This window comes from Cetorhinus maximus, chromosome 5 (genome assembly GCF_964194155.1).
Source record: "Cetorhinus maximus chromosome 5, sCetMax3.hap1.1, whole genome shotgun sequence".
Lineage (NCBI taxonomy): Eukaryota > Metazoa > Chordata > Chondrichthyes > Lamniformes > Cetorhinidae > Cetorhinus > Cetorhinus maximus.
In genome coordinates this window covers 155734885-155757101 of record NC_135883.1, presented here as the reverse complement: position 1 = coordinate 155757101, position 22217 = coordinate 155734885, and the positions used below count along the sequence as shown (strand labels likewise).

The window sequence follows — 22217 nt, the reverse complement described above, 5'->3', positions numbered from 1 at the left end:
ATTTGGAACTATCTTGCTATTCTTTCACTGTCGTTGGGTCAAAATCCTGGAACTCCCTCCCATAGGGACTGCAGCGGTTCAAGAAGGCAACTCTCCACCATCTTTTCGAGGAAAATTGGGGACGGATAATAAATCCTGGCTTTGTTAGTTACTCCCACATCTCATGTATGGATTAAAAAGCTTTAGCAGATGGAGTTCAGATGGGAGCAGATGGGAAAGGATGAAGTCATCCAGCTTGGACCTAAGAAAGACAGATCAGAGAATTTTCTAAATATTGAGAAGCTTGGACAAAGTGAGGGATTTATAGGTCTGAGAGCAGAAATCACTTGTAGGCAGCGACAAAAAATAATTTAAAGGCTCTCAGAATGTTGGGCTTTATCTCAAGGGGGTTGGAATTTAAAGAGGTCAAAGGGAAGAAATGTTGCCTTGCTTAGTGACATCTACATCTCATGAATGAATAAAACAAAAAAAGTTATGCTACAACTGTGCACAGCTATGGTTAGACCACATCTGGTTCAGCTCTGCACACATACTGGGCTTGAAATGGTCAAATTATGACAAGTGGTTGCATAGACTTGGTCTGTAACCATTTGAATTCAGACGAGTAAGGGTTAATCTAATTGAAGTGTTTAAGATGATTAAATGTTTTGCAAGTGTAGAGAGAGGACAAGAACTGTTGGCAGAGTTCAAAACAAGGACAAATAACATTAAAATCAGAGTGTTCAGTAGTTATGTCAGAAAGTACTTATTTCCACAGAGGGTAATGGAAATTTCAAACACTCTCCCTCAAAGAGCTGTTGAGGGTTTGGGCAAAACTGGGATTGCTAGACTTCTGTTGGGCAAAGGTATTAAAGGTTAGGGAACCAAGATATGTAGATGGAGTTAAGATCTAGATCAGCCATGATCGAATTGAATGACAGAACAGGCTCCAATGTGAGACAGGGAATCCAAACTGCGCAAACATTGTTCAAAAATGGTCACAAGCGTGCTACTCTTCCTCATTCAAACCCCGAGCTATGAACATCAATCCCGAACAAAGAACAATAAAGTTGCCTATGGGTGGGGAGGTGAAGGTGTTTGGAGGGAACTTCACAACCTGAAGAGCCCAGCTCTAGAAACGGAGGAAGGAGCAGGCTATTAAGCAGGGGCAATAGTCACACGAATGGAAGTACATACAAATCAGAAATGAACAGGTGGGTGGGTGTCTGGGTGAGTGGCATTTACCCATGGGTGGGCCTGATAAAATGGCAGGGAACGGCAATAAATACAATGGGAAATGGAAAATAGGCAATGACTCCAAAGCTGTCGCTCAGTTTGTTATGTACTTGGTAATTATATATGAATATGTTTTTGAGACGTGTGTTTGACTCTGTTGTTTGTCCTTTAGTGAACACCTGCCAGTGCAGAACTTTTAATGATAGAAACATTTCACAGAAAAGAACTACTGTAAAACTGCTGATGCTGTTCCATTAAGCTTATTTAAAATTATTCCTTTTTTTCAAAATTAAATTTTGATTTTTCCTCCTCATGTTTCTATTGTCTACTCCTGTCCTAGGGCACAAGCCTACCTCACATCTGGATGTCCATCGTTGTCCTGGTTTGGGAGCTGAACAGTGTAATCCAATGTCACCATGTGAGGTTTGTTGTTTACATACAGCACAGAGGTGTTTATGTCTTTGGTAAGATCACTCTGGAAGACACAAGCCGCTGAACGTTTATTCTTCTCAACTGATTTAGCTACTTGTGACTGTTCTTTGAATATGTAATAAAAACAGGACTAATTCTCCACCAAACATCTTGAAGTACATCTTCTCACCTGTAACTCTTAACAGAATACAAAAGGGAATAGCAAACATATTGAAACCTTTCCCCACTGGCAGCTTGGTTTGAACTAAGCCCAGGTCAATGAGGTGAGAATCTTCTAAATTGTCATTCTCTGTCATAGAATTCACAAGGTTCATGCTGGTGAAGTGGGCACTATTGTTGTAGAACAGAGGGAGCTTTACTTTGTGACTGACTTTTCTATATCTGACCTGGAAATGTGTGGCTTTAACAATGGACACTTCCAATGACAGTGACAATTAAACTAAAGTATGACAATGTGCTGTGACCTGATGAGATATCATAAAATCATATGGTACAGGAGTCCAGTTGGCCCATTGTGTTTGTGCCATCTCTTTGAAATTAGTCCTAATCCCTGCTCTCACCTCATAGCCCTGCAGATATTCCTTGTCGAGTATATCCTCAATTGCTGTCTGAGCGTTACCTTTGAATCTGCTTCCATCACCCTTTTAGGAAAGGCATTACAGATCAAAGCAACTCGAAGTGTAAAAAAATGTCTCCTTATCATTCCTTTGGTTCTCTGGCCAACTATATTTCAGGGTTCTATTGAGCGAGATTGTGTATTGGAGGACTGGTGAAGTCCCAGTGCTTTACTCATTGTCAAAAAGGGTGAACTCAGGCCTGTTTATCTAACGCCTGTGTGAAGGCATCATTAACTAAAGATAAAATTACTATCTAGGTGAAGAAAAAATAATTAATCACAGTCTAATGCAACACAGATTTCAGAAAGAAAAATGGCACATGGTGATGGTTCTTTGAGGAGATGACAGATATGGTGAATGGGGAAAATGTTGTGTACACCGATGTTCAGAAAGCTTTTGATAAGGTAGCTTACAGGAAAAGCACTGCAGGAGATTAGTGGGTATGGTTTTCGGGGGAAGAGTAGTAAATTGGATCAAAAGTTGGTTAGAAGGGGGTCATAAAGAATTAGGAGTTAGGGGATATTTCTTCAAACTTGAGATGAAATGGCTATCCTACAGGAAGGATGCTGATGCAATAGAAAGGATACAGCTCAGGTTCACGAGGTTGCTGCCTGGGAAGTGGAGATAAAAACATAAAGAAAGGCTTGAAAATTGGGGATGCTTTTACTAATACTGAGGAGATTGAGGGGTGATCTGAGTGGGGTGTTTAAAATTAGGAAGGGATGGCTCAGTTAAATAGAAACAAGGTTTCCAGGGTTTGGAGAGGATACAGAACAGGGGGGGTGTAGGTATATTAAATATATGTAGCATTATTTGGACATCCTTATATACAAAACACTTAAAACAAATGCAGAGCACCCTCGGACGGCTCCAGTTCTATTGAGGTGAATTACCTTGTAGTAAATATTTTTGCCTCTCGGTGCTTGGCCAGTTTCCAGGATAGCATCATAGTTCCGGTGGTCAATGATTAAAATCCCGCCTGGTTTCACCATGCTGGCAATGTTCCTCAGTGCCAGCTTCTGGTCACTCTGGTCACCTGAAGTGGGGCAAAACTCAAGACAATTCCAACTGGCCATTCATGGGTTACAAAGGGGATCATTTTAACCCCAGATGGGAAGTTAATCCATTAAAAATCTAAAACGAGAACCCAACCCACTCTGAAACCCATTCATTTCCGGTTTTAACGCAGGTGAGAACCAACCTGATCCCAAGAGGCGGGATGAAACCTTTCAAAGCAGCAGCAGCCTCCATTTTAACAGTGTTTCTATTTTCACTCACAGTCGCCAGAAATTCCCAGGCCTTGAAAAGTAAAAGGAGTGGAGAAGGAGCAGGTCATAAGTGCTTTTGCAGCACAGCTTGTGTGGCAGAAGGAGCATGTTTCCCCAGGTTGAACAAGCTGATCTCGAAACTGTAACTGTCTCTCTTGACATCCCCGTGACCACTGACACGTCCTCCCTGATTCTACCTGACTCTCCATCGATCTCTCTGATCTCTCCCCAAAAATCCCCCTGCAACCAGCCCCCAGCCTTCCAACCAAGTGGTGTCTTCAATTCTACAAGCTTTAAATTTCCTTGCTGGCCTCACATGAGGATCTTTGTCACCGTTTTCTTTGGTCACAAAAGAATAAGAGGTTGGATAAAACTTTACCTCTGAAATCTGGTAAATGTGCAAACGAGTTTCCTAAACAAAGGACAGCATCAAATCCATCACCCGGCTTCTGAATGTCATGAGGCAATGTCAACCAGTTAGCTTCTTCGATCACTACAAAGCAAAGTGAGGTCGTTTATGGCTACAATTACAGAATCAACGAATGAAAATTGTTTGAGATAAATCACACCAGCGCACACTTGAAAAGGGAGCTTTGTGTTAGGCTCGCCAACTCATTCAAGCATTGAAAGAGTCACGGAGTCATAAAGCCACAGAAAGAGACTATTCGGTCCATTAAGTCTGAGCCAGCTCTCTGTAAAGGAATCCAATCATTCCCATTCCCATGCTCTAACCCCTGAAAGTTTATTTCCCTTGAGTATCCATCCAATTTCCTTTTGAAATCATTCATTGTCTGCACTTCTACTGCCCTTGTGGACAGCGAGTTTCCGGACATTATCACACACAGCATAAATAAGTTCTTCCTCACATTCCCCTCACCACCACATATCTCTTGCCCAAAACCTTAAATCTAGGTCGCCTAGCCATTGCACCATCAGCTAAAGGGAACAGCTTGTCTTTGTCTATCTTACTTAAGCCTGTCATATTCTTGGACACCTCTTTCAAATCTCCCCTCAATCTCTTAAGATAAAAGCAAAATACTGCGGATTCTGGAAATCTGAAACAAAAACAAAAAAAACGCTGGAAAAACTCAGCAGGTCTGACAGCATGTGTGGAGAGAAAGACAGAGTTAACGCTTCGAGTCCATATGACTCTTCTTCAGAGACCCATTCAGCCTGTGCCAGCTCGCTGTGAAGGAATCCAGTCATTCCCATTCCCATCCTCTAGCCCCACAGACCTGAGAGTTCATTTCCCTCAAGTATCCATGCAATTTCCTTTTGAAATCATTCATTGTCTGCACTTTTACCACCCTCGTGGACAGCGAGTCTGAAGAAGAGTCATGCGGACTCGAAACGTTAACTCTGTCTGTCCCTCCACAGGTGCTGTCAGACCTGCTGAGTTTTTCCAGCATTTTGTTTTTTTGTTTTTGCCCCCCTCTATCTCCTTTGCTCCATCTTTTCCAACCTAATCAGTGAATGGGACCTGCTGAGAGTAAGAGCATGGGGAGCGGTGTTTACGGCGGTGTTTTACATGATCTCAAGTTTATGGAGGGTAGAATGTAGAAGGCCAGCCAGGAGTGCGCTGGAATACTCTACTCCGGAGCAAACGAGGACAGGGCTTCAGCAACAGATGAGCTGAGGCCAGGGCAAAGTCAGCTGATGTTACGAAGGTGGAAAATGGTGGTCGTAGTGATGAAGTGGATACGTGGTCAGGCTCTATTATTCGGACTCAAATATGACACCAAGGTTACGACACGTCTGGTTCAGCCTCAGGCCTTTTCCACAGAGAGGGTGGAGTCGGTAGCGAGGGGAAAGAGTTTGTAATGGGGACCGAAGACAATGGTTTCAGTCGTCCTGGTGTTTAATTGGAGGGAGGTTCTGCTCATCCTGTACTGGATATCAGATAAGCTGTCTGATAGTTTAGAAACAGTGGAAGAGTTGAGCAAGGTGGCGGTGAGGTGGAAGCTGTGTGTCGTCAGCGTACATGTGAAAGCTAACATTTTGTTTTTGGATGTTGTCAGCAAGGGCAGCATGTAGGTGAGAAATAGAGGGGTGGGGGGGGCAAGGATAGGTCCTTGGGGAGCACCAGAGGTAATGGTTGGGGAGCAGCAAGAGAAGCTATTTCAGTGATACTCTGACTATGATTAGATAGATAAAATGGAACCAGGCAAGTGTAGACCCACCCAACCAGATGATAGTGAAGGGGTGTTGGAGGAAAACTGTGTCGTCAACTGTATCCAAGGCTGCAGATAGGTCGAGCAGGATGAGGAGGGATAACATCTTTGTCACAGTCACAGAGGATATAATTTTGTACCATGACAGGGGCGAAAACTTGATTGGAGGGATTCAATCATTGAGTTCCAGGAAAGATGGGCACGGATTTGGGAGGCGTGAGGGGACTAAGGCCTCACCCTGTATATTTTTATAAACATTGCTATTGCTATTTCATTGCTATTTCGTAAATTTTAAAACTGAATAAGATTCTTAAAATGGCTGAACTTATGTCTATCCATGACCTCTGAATAAAATTCACACCTCATTATCTCTGAGGGGCCACTAAAGACCACCTGTGGACTGCACAACCCAACTTCAAAGCGAGCTATACAAAGGCCATCTGCATTTAATAACCCAGACTGACAGAAAGGCACTGATGGTCTGCTAAGTCAAAAGATCCCACAACATTTCTTTCAATTTGTAATGGCTGAGGCATTTAGCCATCTTCGAAACCCAGCCGCATTCCAAACGATGAACACACATCATTTTTGGAGGCCAGGTGGAGAGGTGGAGGCCATGTGGCATGGGCCTCTGGCTTGTTGAACAAGTTAATATTGCTTTGCTGAATTGAATAGTTCAGTCTGCTCTTTATCATCTGACTAGCAATCTCACAGACAAGGAGCTCTGCGCAGGTGGAACACCTGGCCCCATCTACACTGCTTCTGCTGAAAGTTCTGTCCCATCACCTACAAGACTGATTCATCTCTGCATGTTTGTCTCATTTTGTGAAGTCAGCACCACCAGAAAAGTGAATTACACAGCACTGGTTTTCAACCCACTGACCTCTGTGAAGGAACACCTCATTGGACTATAGACCCCACATGAAACAATATTTATTTTCTCTGTGGTTTTTGTGCTGTAAACCATTCTTCTCCCTATCCTTCTTTTAATGTATGAGTGCAAGGGGGTGACGTTGCAAACCTCCTTTCTGCATTTGGAGTGTGTGCAAATAAACTAACCCTTTGAGTTCATCCTACCTCAAGTATGCTGCGGGGTTATTAATAGAAAATTGGATCACATCAAAACTCAGGGGTCGGGAAATACACCATCACTTATAAAGAGGGAAACAAATTAGAAACACCTTTCTGTTTATGGGCAGGTGGTGAGAGGAGAATTTAGTGCCGCTTAAATTAATCCCCCGCCCATGTCCGTAACAGAGGCAACAACACATTCAAGGTCTATGCAAAGGAAATGCAGGTTGGAAATGAGGTGGTCTATTGCAAGGTCAGTGGAGTCAACAGGTTTTTTTTTGAGGGGTGATGATGGTAGATTTAAAGGAGATAGCGACAGTACCTTCGGTGAGAACCGTTAACAATATAAACTCATATGGGGACCAGGAAGAGAAGTTGGGTGGCCAGCAGTGGCTAAACCATGTGCAACGTACAAGGAGAAACTGTTCCCAGTGCCTGGGGTGTCAATAACCATTGGGCACAGATTTAAGCTGATTGGCAAAAGAACCCAAGGTGACAATGAGAAAAACCTTTTTTTAACCAACAACTGCTTGATGGAATAGTAGGAACAGATTCAACAGTTGTTTTCAAAAGGGAATGGATAAATACTTGAAATAGAAAAAAGTTCAGGAACATGGGGAAAGACTATGAGAGGGGGACTAACTGAATTGCCATTCGAAAAGCTGGAGCAGACTGGGTGGGCTGAATGGCCTCCTTCTCTGCAGAATGACCCCAGCCACAAGGTTGAGTCTGTGCTGAGATCACTAATTTCAGTGAGGACACCAGGGTTAAATGCTGAAATCAGCATTGTTAGTATCTGAAAGAATTCACATTCCTGACTGCTAGTCAGTGACTTCTGATATACATCTGCATGAATGTGCGTGGCCATCAGAGTCTGAAAAATCAGGCTGGATTGCGATAACTCCTTCTGGGGGAATAATAGATCAGAGAAAATTACAAACCAAGAGAGGCCATTTAGGACAAATACTTGTTGGCTGCCAGCATCAATGGCTAAAGTCAGGACATTTCCTCGATTCCTGTCTGTAATCACTCCCATGTATCCATCACTCTACATATAAACCATCTGAACCCCACGAAGGTAAAACAGAGAGATTTCAGAGTGAGACCGGTTAAAACAGCGAGAGTTCAGGGTGGGTCTAGTTAAAACAGAGAGAGTTCAGATCGGGTCCGGTTAAAACAGAGAGAGTTCAGATCGGGTCCGGTTAAAACAGAGAGAGTTCAGATCGGGACCGGTTAAAACAGAGAGAGTTCAGATCGGGACCAGTTAAAACAGAGAGAGTTCAGGGTGGGTCCAGTTAAAACAGAGAGAGTTCTGAATGGGACCGGTTAAAACAGAGAGAGTTCAGATCGGGTCCGGTTGAAACAGAGAGAGTTCAGATCGGGACCGGTTAAAACAGAGAGAGTTCAGATCGGGACCGGTTAAAACAGAGAGAGTTCAGATCGGGGCCGGTTAAAACAGAGAGAGTTCAGATCGGGACCGGTTAAAACAGAGAGAGTTCAGATCAGGACCGGTTAAAACAGCGAGAGTTCAGATCAGGACCGGTTAAAACAGAGAGAGTTCAGATCGGGACCGGTTAAAACAGAGAGAGTTCAGATCAGGACCGGTTAAAACAGCGAGAGTTTAGATTGGGACCGGTTAAAACAGCGAGAGTTCAGATCGGGACCGGTTAAAACAGAGAGAGTTCAGATCGGGACCGGTTAAAACAGAGAGAGTTCAGGTCGGGACCGGTTAAAACAGAGAGAGTTCAGATCGGAACCGGTTAAAACAGAGAGAGTTCAGATCGGGACCGGTTAAAACAGAGAGAGTTTAGATCGGTCCGGTTAAAACAGAAAGAGTTTAGATCGGGACCGGTTAAAACAGACAGAGTTCAGATCGGGACCGGTTAAAACAGAGAGAGTTCAGATCGGGACCGGTTAAAACAGAAAGAGTTTAGATCGGGACCGGTTAAAACAGAGAGAGTTCAGATCGGGACCGCTTAAAACAGACAGAGTTTAGATCGGGACCGGTTAAAACAGAGAGAGTTCAGATCGGGACCGGTTAAAACAGAGAGAGTTCAGATCGGGACCGATTAAAACAGCGAGAGTTTAGATCGGTCCGGTTAAAACAGAAAGAGTTTAGATCGGGACCGGTTAAAACAGAGAGAGTTCAGATCGGGACTGGTTAAAACAGAGAGAGTTTAGATCGGGACCGGTTAAAACAGAGAGAGTTCAGATTGGGACCGGTTAAAACAGTGAGAGTTCAGATCGACACCTGATAAAAGTCTCAGCGTGACTTTGAACAGAGTGCTGAGAGTTGGGTGAGGGAGTTATGTGAAGAGGGGAAGGAGTTGCTCCATTGCTTTTTCTAACTTTTTCACTTACTCTATTACAGGAGAAGAAGCTAGCTGCTTGGTGAGTATGTGTTAAGTGGTTAAGGTCTATTCTATTCCTAAGGCTTAAAATAGTACAGGAGCTGGTGGTACGATTATTAAAATACATAGAAAGGGAAAATAAATTATTGAATTAAATAAGTAGTTAATTAAAACACATTAAGGATGGCAGGACAGGTGATGTATCATGCCTGCAGCATGTGGGAGCTCCTGCATACCAGTGTTATCCAGGGCAAGCACATCTGCAGTAAGTATTTGCGGCTCGAGACGCTTTGGCTCAGAGACATTGAGCTGGAGGCCGAGCTACAACACATTAGGGAGGGGGAAAGTTACCTGGACACTTTAAACTACGAAGTGGTCACATATCTTAGAATAGAGGCTTCTGGTTGTATTAGTGGTCAGGGCTGGGGGGTGTGACTGTGAGTGAGGCAGGAAAGGGGACCCAATCGGCCTGAGGTTCCCTCAGCTTGTTTGGATGAGACCGGGGGCTGCAGGATAAATGAGTTGACTGGTCATGGTACCATACTAAAGGTAGCCATCCAAGTAGGGGGATAAAAAAGGAATGTAGTGCAGTAGGGGGACAGTATAGTCAGGGGAATTGACACTTTTTTTTATTCGTTCACAGAATGTGGACTTCGCTGGCTACGCCAACATTTATTGCCCATCCCTAGTTCCCCTTGAGAAGGTGGTGGTGAGCTGCCTTCTTGACCTGCTGCAGTCCATGTGGTGTAGGTACACCCACAGTGCTGTTAGGGAGGGAGTTCCAGGATTTTGATCCAGCAACTGTGAAGGAACGGCGATACATTTCCAAGTCAGGATGGTGAGTGACTTAGGGGGGAACTTCTAGGTGGTGGTGTTCCCATCTATCTGCTGCCCTTGTCCATCTAGATGGTAGCGGTCGTAGGTTTGGAAGGTGCTGTTGAAGAATCCTTGGTGTGTTTCTGCAGTGCACCTTGTAGATGGTACACACTGCTGCTACTGTGCGTCGGTGGTGGAGGGAGTGAATGTTTGTGGATGTGGTATCAACAAGCGGCTGCTTTGTCCTGGATGGTGTCAAGCTTCTTGAGTGTTGTTGGAGCTGTACTCATCCAGGCAAGTGGGGAGTATTCCATCTCACTCCTGGCATGTATCGTGTAGATGGTGGACAGGCTTTGGGGAGTCAGGAGGTGAGTTACTCATTGCATAATTCCTAGCCTCTGACCTGCTCTTGTAGCTACAGTATTTATATGACTTGTCCAGTTCAGTTTCTAGTCAATGATAACCACCAGGATGTTGCTAGTGGGGAATTCAGTGATGGTAATGCCATTGAATGTCAAGGGCGATGGTAAGAATCTCTCTTGTTGGAGATGGCCATTGCCTGGCACTTGCATAGTGTGAATGTTGCTTGCCACTTGTCAGCCCAAGCCTGGATATTGTCCAGGTCTTGCTGCATTTGAACATGAACTGCTTCAGTATCTGAGGAGTCACGAATGGTGCTGAACATTGTACAATCATCAGGGAACATCCCTTCCTTTGACCTTATAATGGAAGGAAGGTCATTAATAAAGCAGCTGATGATAGTTGGGCCAAGGTCATTACCCTGAGGAATTCCTGCAGTGTTATTCTGGCGCTGAGATGACTGACCTCCAACAGTCACAACCATCTTCCTTTGTGTTAGGTATGGCTCCAATCAGTAGGGAATTTACCCCCATGATTCCCATTGACTCCAATTTTGCTAGGGCTCCTTGATGCCACACTCTGTCAAATGAGGCCTTGATGTCAAGGGCAGTCACTCTCACCCCGGGAGTTCAGCTTTTTTGTGCATGTTTGAACCAAGGCTGTAATGAGGCCAGGAGCTGAGTGGCCCTGGTGGAACCCAAACTGAGCATCAGTGAGCAGGTTATTGCTAAGCAAGTGTTGCTTGATAGCACTATTGATGACCCCTTCCATTACTTTACTGATGATCGAGAGTAGACTGATGGGGTGATAATTGGCCGGGTTTTCCACAATTTTCCACATAGTCAGGTAGATGCCAGTTTTGTAGCTGTACTGGAACAGCTTGCTAGGGACGTGGCAAGTTCTGGAGCACAAGTCTTCAGTGCTATTGCTGGAATATTGTCAGGCCCCACAGCCTTTGCAGTATCCAGTGCCTTCAGCAGTTTCTTGATATGATGTGGAGTGAATTGAATTGGCTGAAGACTGGCATCTGTGATGCTCGGGGCCTCTGGAGGAGGCAGAGATGTATCATTCACTTGGCACTTCTGGCTGAAGATTGTAGCAAATACTTCAGCCGTATCTTTTGCATTGATGTGCTAGGCTCCCGCATCATTGAGGATGGGGATATTTGTAGAACCTCCTCCCACAGTGAGTTGTTTAATTGTCCATCACCATTCACGATTGGATGTGGCAGGACTGCAGAGCTTAGTTGGCTGTGGGATCACTTAGCTCTGTCTATCACTTGCTGCTTATGCCGTTTATCACGGATGTAGTCCTGTGTTATAGCTTCACCAGGGTGACTCCTCATTTTTAGGTATGCCTGGTGCTGCTCCTGACATGCCCTCCTGCACTCTTCATTGAACCAGGGTTGATCCTTGGCTTGGTGGTAATGGTAGAGTGGGGGATATGCCGGGCCATGAGGTTACAGATTGTGTTCGATTACAATTCTGCTGCTGCTGATGGCCCACAATGCCTCATGGATGCCCAGTCTTGAGCTGCTAGATCTGTTCGAAATCTAACCCATTTAGCATGGTAGTAGTGCCACACAACACTATGAAGGCGGGACTTCGTCTCCACAACGACTGTGCGGTGGTCACTCCTACCGATACTGCCATGGACAGGTGCATCTGCAGCAGGCAGGTTGGCGAGGATGAGGTCAAGTATTTTTTTCCATCTTGTTGGTTCCCTCATCACCTGCTGCAGACCCAGTCTAGCAGCTGTGTCCTTTCGGGCTCGGCCAGCTTGGTCAGAAGTGGTGCAACCGAGCCACTCTTGGTGATGGACATTGAAGTCCCCCACCCAGAGTTCATTCTACGCCCTTGCCATCCTCAGTGCTTCAGAGACTCTCCATCATGTTGTGTGGCACTACCGCTGTGCTAAAATGGGAAAGATTTTGAACAGATATAGCAATTCAACGCTGGACATCCATGAGGCGTTATGGACGCGGCAGCAGAATTGTACTCGAACACGGGCCTCGTGGCCTGGCATACAACCCTGGTTCAATGGAGGGTGCAGGAGGGCATGCCAGCAGCAGACCCAGGCATACGTAAAAATGAGGTGTCAACTTGGTGAAGCTATAACACAGACTAGTTGCATGCCAAACAGCATAAGCAGCAAGCGATAGACAGAGCTAAGCGATCTCACAACCAACGGATCAGATCTAAGCTCTGCAGTTCTGCCACATCCAGTCGTGAATGGTGGCGGACAATTCAACAACTCACTGGAGGAGGAGGCTCCACAAATATCCTCATTGAGGGAGGAGCCCAGCACATCAGTGCAAAAGGTTGAAGCATTTGTTACAATCTTCAGCCAGAAGTGCCAAGTGGGTGATCCATCTCTGCCTCCTCCGGAGGTCCCCAGCATCACAGATGCCAGTCTTCAGCCAATTTGATTCACCCCACGTGATATCAAGAAACGGCTGAAGGCATTGGATACTGCAAAGGCTATGGGCCCTGACAATATTTCGGCATTAGTACTAAAGACCTGTGCTTCAGAACTTATCGCGCGCCCTAGCCAAGCTGTTCCAGTATAGCTACAACACTGGCATCTACCCAGCTATGTGGAAAATTGCCCAGGTATGTCCTGTACACAAAAAGCAGGACAAATCCAACCTGGCCAATTACCGCCCCATCAGTCTACTCTCGATCATCAGTAAAGTAATGGATGGGGTCATCAACAGTGCTATCAAGTGGCACTTGCTTAGCAATAGCCTGCTCACTGATGCCAGTTTGGTTTCCGCCAGGGTCACTCAGCTCCTGACCTCATTACAGCCTTGGTTCAAACATGCACAAATGAGCTGAACTCCAGAAATGAGGTGAAAGTGACTGCCCCTGACATCAAGGCAGCATTTGACAGAGTGTGGCATCAAGGAGCCCTAGCAAAATGGAGTCAATGGGAATCGGAGGAAAACTCTCCGCTGGTTGAAGTCATACCCAGCACAAAGCAAGATGGTTGTGATTATTGGACGTCAGTCATCTCAGATCAGGACATCACTGCAGGAGTTCCTAAGGGTAGTGTCCTAGCCCAACCATCTTCAGCTGCTTCGTCAATGACCTTCCTTCCATCATAAGGTCAGAAGTGGGGATATTCGCTGATGATTGCACAATGTTCAGCAGCATTCGCGAACCTTCAGATACTGATGCAGTCCATGTCCAAATGCAGCAAGACCTGGAAAATATCCAGGCTTGGGCTGACAAGTAGCAAGTAACATTCGCGCCACACAAGTGTCAGGCAATGACCATCTCCAACAAGAGAGAATCCAACCATTGCCCCTTGGTGTTCAATGGCATTGCCATCACTGAATCCCTTACTATCAACATCCTGTAGGTTACCATTGACCAGAAACTGAATTGGACTAGCCATTTAAATACTGTGGTACAAGAGCAGGTCAGAGGCTAGGAATCGTGTGATCAATAACTCACCTCCCGACTCCCCAAAGCCTGTCCACCATCTACAAGGCACGAGTCAGGAGTGTGATGGAATATGCCCCAAATGCCTGGATGAGTGCAGCTCCGACAACAGTCAAGAAGTTTGACACCATCCAGGACAAAGCAGCCCGCTTGATTGGCACCACATCCACAAACATTCACTCCCTCCACCACTGATGCACAGTAGCAGCAGTGTGTACCATCTACAAGATGCAATGCAAGAGTTCATCAAGGCTCCTTATACAGCATCTTCGAAACCCACAACCACTACCATCTAGATGAACAAGGGCAGCAGATAGATGGGAACGCAACCAACTGGAAGTTCCCCTCCAAGTTGCTCACCACCCTGACTTGGAAATATATTGCTGTTCCCTTACTGTCGCTGGGTCAAAATCCTGGAACTCCCTCCTTAAGAGCACTGCGGGTGTACCTACACCACATGGACTGTAGTGGTTCAAGAAGGCAGCTCATCACTACCTTTCAAGGGCAACTAGGGATGGGCAATAAATGCTGGCCCAGCCAGTGAAGCCCTTAATGAATTAAAAAAAAACATCAGTCTGAAATCACTCCCAGGTATCCATTATTCTATATATAAACCATCTGAACCCCTCCATTAGATTCCAGTCTGTAATCACTCCCAGGTATCCATTATTCCATATATAAACCATCTGAACCCCTCGATTAGATTCCAGTCTGTAATCACTCCCAGGTATCCATTATTCTATATATCAACTATCTGAACCCCTCGATTAGATTCCAGTCTGTAATCACTCTCAGGTATCCATTATTCTATACATAAACCACCTGAACCCCTCGATTAGATTCCAGTCTGTAATCACTCCCAGGTATCCATTATTCTATATATAAACCATCTGAACCCCTCGATTAGATTCCCATTTCCTATTAACTGTACATATTCTCTGCCCATTAATAAACTGAACATGACAGACAACCAATCCTCTCCTCTTCCACTGAAGCTGTTGACTCTTGCAAAGTTGGTCCCACACCTGCGACCTACCATATCATTGTACAGCAGACATTCTTTTTGACAGAATCAAAACAGTGACCCTCTGTTGGCCTTTGATCAGAGGACAAGCTGCTCTGGCCCTTAGCTGTTATCTACTTTTCAGCATGGGCCAAGGGACTTTGACCATCTATATATTCAACAGTTCTAAAAGACATAGCACCGTGTAATATAAATCAGGGTCTATGTGATCTGCTCAACCAGTTTGAATACACAAAAGGGATCGGAGAGAAAGCGTTCAGATTTTGTTTCCCCTAATTAGCTGAGGTTTTAATCTGTTTTTTCACCTCACCTAGGAGATTGCATCGTTCCGACCGAGTATGAAGTTTCTGTATTGTCAAGCCTTGGACACCGCCACCATGTGGGACAGGCTAGATGAATCGATTCTTGTTCATTATTTTTGTATGTTGATATGTATTTGCTGCTTACCACACCATCCTTTTACACATCGGAGTAGGCCATTTAGTCCCTTGAGCCTGGTCTACTATTCAATTAGATCATGGTCATTCTGTACCTCAGCTCTCTATCCCTTGATATCTTGACCACATAAATTTTATTGACCTGTGTTGAACGCTACAATTTCTTCCCTAGCACTCGCAGCCATTAAAATAAGAACATCCAGTTTGAAGTAGCCGAAAATCCTGGGCAGCCCCTTTCTCTTTAGAAAACGGGTATAGAATTAGGCCATCCAGGAGCGATGTCAGGAAAGGCTTTTTCACTCAAAATGCAGCAGAAATCTGAAACTCTCTCCTTCAAAAAACTGCTAAGATTGGCCGGGAAGGTCGGGGGGGCGAGAGGGAGAGGGAGGAGGTATCAACTGAATATTTCACAACGGAGTCTGACAGGCTTTTGGTAAATAAAAGTACCAAAGGCTACAGAATCACGTAGGGTAGGTGGAGTTCAGATACAGATGATGTATGATTTCATCAAATGGCAGAAAAAGCTCGAGTGGCTGAATGACCTACTCCTGTATGTCCCCTGTTATGTTTTCTCTTGTGACCTGATATTTACCCCAGTTATCGAATGCTTCTTCTTTCCGTCGGTTCCATCTTTCCTTCAACGCATATTTCAGCATTTTGTCACTGGCATCTGCACTCACCATGGTGAAGCCTTCTTCCACCAACATTATGGAATCCACTCTGTTGAGGAAAGCAGACAGTGCTGTTAGAGCAGGGCTGGCCAGCTGCAACAAAAGAGCTTCGACCGGCACGGTGTTTACAGAGTGGCTATGGATGAGAAAGGCCCTTTTGCACTCAAGCTCCTTTATCCACAGAGAAGAAGCCTGCAGTCACCTCATCACAGCAAGTAGAAAGAATGTGCATTTATATAGCAGCGTAAACAACCTCAGGATGCCCTGGAGTAGCTTACAAGCGTAGTCATGTGTTGTAACTTAGGGAAAGGCGGCATAAAGCAAGATTCTAAAAACAACAATGAAATAATGATTACATTTCTCTTCATGAAATTAGCTGGACATCATCAGCTAATTGCAATTTCGGGGCTAGTAAATTGTATGTAAGAATGCAATGGCTTATATGAGGAGGTTAGATGTGAGGGCAGATAAGTGACAGGTGCATTACAATACAAAAATATATAAGAACATAAGAAATGGGAGCTGGAATAGGCCATTCGGCCCCTCAAGCCTGCCCACCATTCAATAAGATCATGGTTGATCTGCCCCAGGCCTCAACTCCTCTTTCGTGCCAGCTCCTCATAGCTCTCAGCTCCCCGATATTTCAAAAATCTATCTACCTCCTCTTTAAATACTTTCAGTGATCTAGCCTTCACAACTCTCTGGGGTAGAGAATTCCAGACATTCACTACCCTCTGAGAGAAGAAATTCTTTTGCATCTCAGTTTTAAATGAATGTCCCCTTATTCTGTAACTATGTCCCCTAGTTCGAGATTCCCCCGCTAGTGGAAACATCTTCTCAACATCTACCCTGTCAAGCTCCCTCAGAATCTTGTACGTTTCAAGAAGATCATCCCTCATTCTTCTAAACTCTAATGAATAAAGGCCTAACCTGTTTAGTCGTTCTTGATAAGTTAGCCCCTTCATCCCAGGAATCAGCCTAGTGAATCTATTTTGAACTGCCTCCAATGCCAGTATATCCTTTCTTAAATACGGGGATCTGCTCACAGTACTCCAGGTGCGGCCTCACCAACAGCCTGTACAGTTGTAACAAGACTTCCTTATTTTTAAACTCCAATCCCCTAGCAACACAGGTCAAAATTCCATTTGCCTTCTTAATCACTTGCTGCACCTGCATGCTAACATTTTGTGTTTCATGCACAAGAACACCCAGGTCCCTCTGTGCTGCACTTTTTTGGAGTCTCTCTCCATTTAAATAATAGTCTGCCTTTTGGTTTTTCCTACCAAAGTGCATGACCTCACACTTTCCTATATTAAACTCTATCTGCCAAGTTTTCACCCACTCACTCAACCGACGGGATTTTCCGCACCTGCCCACCGCCACAATCTTTCGGTCCCGCCGCAAGTCAATGGACTTCTGGCTGGGGCGCCTCCTCACCCACAGCGGATCCTGCCCACGATGGGGCCGGAAAATCCTGGCCAACCTGTCTATATCCCCTTGCAGATTCCTTATGTCCTCATCACAACATGCCCTCTCATCTATTTTTGTATCATCAGCAAATTTGGGTACATTACACTCTGCCCCCTCCTCCAAGTCATTAATATAGATAGTAAATAATTGAGGCCCTAGGACTGATCCTTGTGGCACTCCACTAGTTACGTTTTTCCAACCTGAAAAAAACCCATTAATCCTGACTCTCTTGTCTTCTGTGTGTTAACCAATTTTCAATCCATGGTAATACATTACTCCCAATACCATGAGCTCCTATCTTGTGCAATAACCTTTTATGTGGCACCTTATCGAATGCCTTCTAGAAATCCAAATACATTACATCTGGTTCCTCTTTATCAACTCTGCTTGTTATATCCTCAAAGAACTCGAGCAAATTTGTCAAACATGATTGGCCTTTCACAAAACCATGTTGACTCTGATTGGGTTAAGCTTTTCTAAATGTCCTGCTATTCTTCCTTAATAATGGACTCTAGCATTTTCCCAACAACAGATATTAGGCTGACTGACCTATAGTTTCCTGCTTTTCATCTCCCTCCCTTCTTGAACAGGGGCCTCAGATTAGCAGTTTTCCAATCTGCTGGGAACCTCCCAGAATTCAGTGAGTTCTGGGATATTTCGACCAATGCCTCCACTATCTCTGCAGCCACTCCCTTTAAAACCCTTGGATGCAGGCCATCAGGTCCTGGCAACTTGTCTGCCTTTAGTTCCATTAGTTTGTCAAATACTTTGTCACTCATGGTAGAGACTGTTATAAGATCTTTCCTCCCATAAGCTCCTTGCTTATCTGATATCTTTGGAATGTTTATAGTGTCCTCCATCGTGAAGACCGATGCAAAATATTGGTTTAAATTATGTGCCATTTCCCTGTTCCTTGTTATCAATTCTCCAGTTGCATCATCCAAGGGTCCCATGCTCACTTTAGCTACTCACTTTTTTATATACCTATAGCTCTTGCTGATAGTTTTTATATTTCTTACCAATTTACTTTCATAATCAATATTTTCCCTCTTTATTAGCTTCTTAGTCACCCATTGCTGGTTTCTAAAAAATTCCCAATCTTCTGGCCTATCACTAGTTTTTGCCACTTTGTATGCCTTAGTTTTTGATTGGATACTCTCCTTGACCACCTTTGTTAGCCACGGATGGTTCATCCTTCTCATTGAGTCCTTCTTTTTGACTGGGATAATTTTTTGCTGAACGTTATGAAATTTCTGCTTATATGTCTGCCACTACTCATCCACTGACCTTCCCCTTAGTCTATTTTCCCAGTCCGCTTTCGACAACTCTTTCTTCATACCTCTGTATTTGCCCTTATTTAATTTGAGGACACTGGTTTGAGACCCGAGTTGCTTGCCCTCAAAGTGAATTGGAAGTTCTACAATGTTGTGATGGCTACCCCCTACATGATCCTTAACTACAAGATCTCTTATTAATCCTACCTCATTACACACATGACTAGATCTAAAATAGCCTGTTCCTGGGTAGGTTCTGCAACGTATTGCTCAAAGAAACAATCCCTGGTGCATCTCCAAATTCATCTTCCATGTTATCCCTGCCAATCTGATATGTCCAGTCAATAGGCAGATTAAAATCACCCATGACAATTATAGCACCCTTCTTATACGCCTCTGTTATTTCCTGGTTTATACTTTGTCCTACAGCGAGGCAACTCTTCAGGAGCCTATAGATGACTCCCACCCCTGACTTCTTTCCCTTGCTATTCCTTATTTCTACCCAAACTGATTCCACATCACGATCTATGGCACCTTTATCACTACTCAGCACCGGACCTTCCTTTATTAACAAAACTACCCCACCCTCTATTCCTTTATGCCTATTTTTCTAGAACATCAAATACCTTTGAATATTGAGTTCCCAGTCTTATTCACCCTGCAACCACATCTCTGCAATAGCTATCAAGTCATATCCATTTATTTCTATTTGTGTCGTCAACTCATCTATCTTGTTACAAATGCAATGTGCATTCAGATAAAGAGCCTTAAGGTTTGACTTTTTATCATTATTATTCTTTCTGGTTCTAATTTCTGCTGCACTCTTCTGCTTATATTTTCTGTCACACTTTGATTATTGGTCGCCTTTTCACTACCCAGGGCCTCTGCTCTCTCATTTATTTTTGATTTTTTAAACTTCCCTTCAATTGAACCCTCCTCCCCTCCACTAATTAGTTTAAAGTCCTATCTACAACCCTGGTTATAAGATTCGCCAGGACACTGGTCCCAGCATGGTTCAAATGAAGCCTGCCCAATGGAACTGCTCTCCCCTTCCCCAGTACTGGTGCTAGTGTCCCATGAATCAGAACCCATTTTTCCCACACCAATCTTTGGGCCACGCATTTACCTCTCTAATCTTAATTACCCTACGACAATTTGCACGTATCTTAGGTAGTAATCCGGAGATTATTACCTTTGTGGTTCTGCTTTTTAATTTAGCCCCTAGCTGCTCGTAGTCCCTCAGCAGAACCTCCTTCCTAGTGCTACCTATGTCGTTGGTACCTACATGGACCACGACAACTGGATCCTTCCCTTCCCATTCCAAGGTCTTCTCCAGCCCAGTAGAGATGTCCTTAACCTTGGCAGGTAGGCAACACAGCCTTCGGGACTCTGTCTTTGCTGCAGAGAACAGTATCTATTCCTCTAACTATGCTATCCCCTATTACTACTTCATTTTTCTTTTCTCCCCCAACTTGAATAGCACTCTGTACCATGGTGCTGTGGTCAGTTCGCTCATCCTTCTTGCAGTCTGTGCCCTTGTCCACACTGGGAGCAAGAACCTCGTACCTATTGGACAAGGGCACCAGCTGAGGCTCCTCCAAAGCTAAAATCTGGACCCCCATACCTGCCTCACTCACAGTCACATCCTCCTGTTCCTAACCATGAAGCAAATTTGATGTAATTAATCTAAGGGGTGTGACTGTCTCCTGAAACACAGTGTCCAGGTAACTCTCCCCCTCCCTGATGTGTTGCAGTGCCCGCAGCTCGGACTCCAGCTCATCAATTCTCGAGCAGCCAATGCTTGCTGCAGATGTGGTCACCATGGATCACACCGGCGTCCACCAGCTCCCACATATTACAGCTGCAACACATCGCCTGCCCAGCCATCTCTATTCTATTTACAAAGAACAAAGAGAACAAAGAAAAGTACAGCAGAGGAACAGGCCCTTCGGCCCTCCAAGCCTGCGCCGATCATATTGCCCGTCAAACTAAAACATTTTGCACTTCCGGGGTCCGTATCCCTCTATTCCCATCCTATTCATGTATTTGTCAAGCTGCCTCTTAAACACCACTATCGTACCTGCTTCCACCACCTCCTCTGGCAGCGAATTCCAGACACTCACTACCCTCTGCGTAAAAAACTTGCCCCGCACATCTCCTCTACAATTTTCTCCTCTCATCTTAAATCTATGTCCCTTAGTAATTGACTCTTCCACCCTGGGAAAAAGCTCCTGACTATCTACTCTGTCCATGCCACTCATTTTGTAATCTTCTATCAAGTCGCCCCTCAATCTCCGTCGCTCTAGTGAGAACAATCCGAGTTTCTCCAACCTCTCCTCATAGCTAATAACCTCCAGACCAGGCAGCATCCTGGTAAACCTCCTCTGCACCCTCTCTAACGCCTCCCTATCCTTCTGGTAATGTGGTGACCAGAATTGCATGCAATATTCCAAGTGTGGCCTAACCAAGGTTCTATACAGCTGCAGCATGACTTCCCAGCTTTTATACTCAATACCCCTGCCAATGAAGGCAAGCATGCCATATGCCTTCCTGACTACCTTATCCACCTGCGTTGCCACTTTCAGTGACCTGTGGACCTGTACACCCAGATCCCTCTGCCCGTCAATGCACTTAAGGGTTCTGCCATTTACTGTATAATTCCTGCCTGTATTAGACCTTCCAAAATGCATTACCTCGCATTTGTCCGGATTAAACTCCATCTGCCAATTCTTCGCCCAAGTCTCCAACCGATCTATATCCCATTGTATCCTTTGACAATCCTCTTCACTATCTGCAACTCCTCCAACCTGAGTGTCATCTGCAAACTTACTAATTAGCCCAGTTACATTTTCCTCCAAATCATTTATGTATACTACAAACAGCAAAGGTCCCAGCACTGATCCCTGCGGAACTCCACTAGTCACAGCTCTCCATTCAGAAAAGCACCCTTCCACTGCTACCCTCTGTCTTCTATGACCAAGCCAATTCTGTATCCATCTTGCCAGCTCACCTCTGATCCCATGCGACTTTACCTTCTGTACCAGTCTGCCATGAGGGACCTTGTCAAAGGCCTTATTGAAATCCATGTAGATAACATCCATTGCCCTTCCATCGTTGATCATCTTTGTCACTTCCTCGAAAAACTCGATCAAGTTAGTGAGACACGGCCTCCCCTTCACAAAACCATGCTGCCTCTCACTAATATGCCCATTTGCTTCCAAATGGTAGTAAATCCTGTCACGAAGAATCTTCTCCAATAATTTCCCTACCACTGACGTAAGGCTCACCGGCCTGTAATTTCCTGGATTATCCCTGCTACCCTCCTTAAATAATGGAACAACATAGGCCATTCTCCAGTCTTCTGGGACCTCACCCATAGCCAGTGAGGATACAAAGATTTCTGTCAAGGCCCCAGCAATCTCCTCCCTTGCCTCCCTCAGTACTCTGGGGTAGATCCCATTTGGCCCTGGGGACTTATCCACCTTAATATTCTTCAAGACGCCTAACACCTCCTCTTTTTTGATCTCAACATGATCCAGGCTATCTACACACTCTTCCCTAGACAAATTGACCGTTAAATTCTTCTCTTCGGTG

The 22217-nt window shown here is 44.8% G+C and overlaps 1 protein-coding gene across 1 annotated transcript in view; it reads right to left on the bottom strand.

The window, feature by feature from the left end:
* gnmt (glycine N-methyltransferase) overlaps positions 1–22217 on the bottom strand; it is a 78004-nt gene that overhangs the window by 12956 nt on the left and 42831 nt on the right. Inside the window, exons 2-5 of the mRNA XM_078542717.1 lie at positions 15801–15928; positions 3912–4025; positions 3158–3300; positions 1569–1690 (exon numbers count right to left, since the gene is read on the bottom strand). Of these exons, the coding sequence (XP_078398843.1) occupies positions 1569–1690; positions 3158–3300; positions 3912–4025; positions 15801–15928 (507 nt within the window). The remainder of the gene's footprint in view (positions 1–1568; positions 1691–3157; positions 3301–3911; positions 4026–15800; positions 15929–22217) is intronic.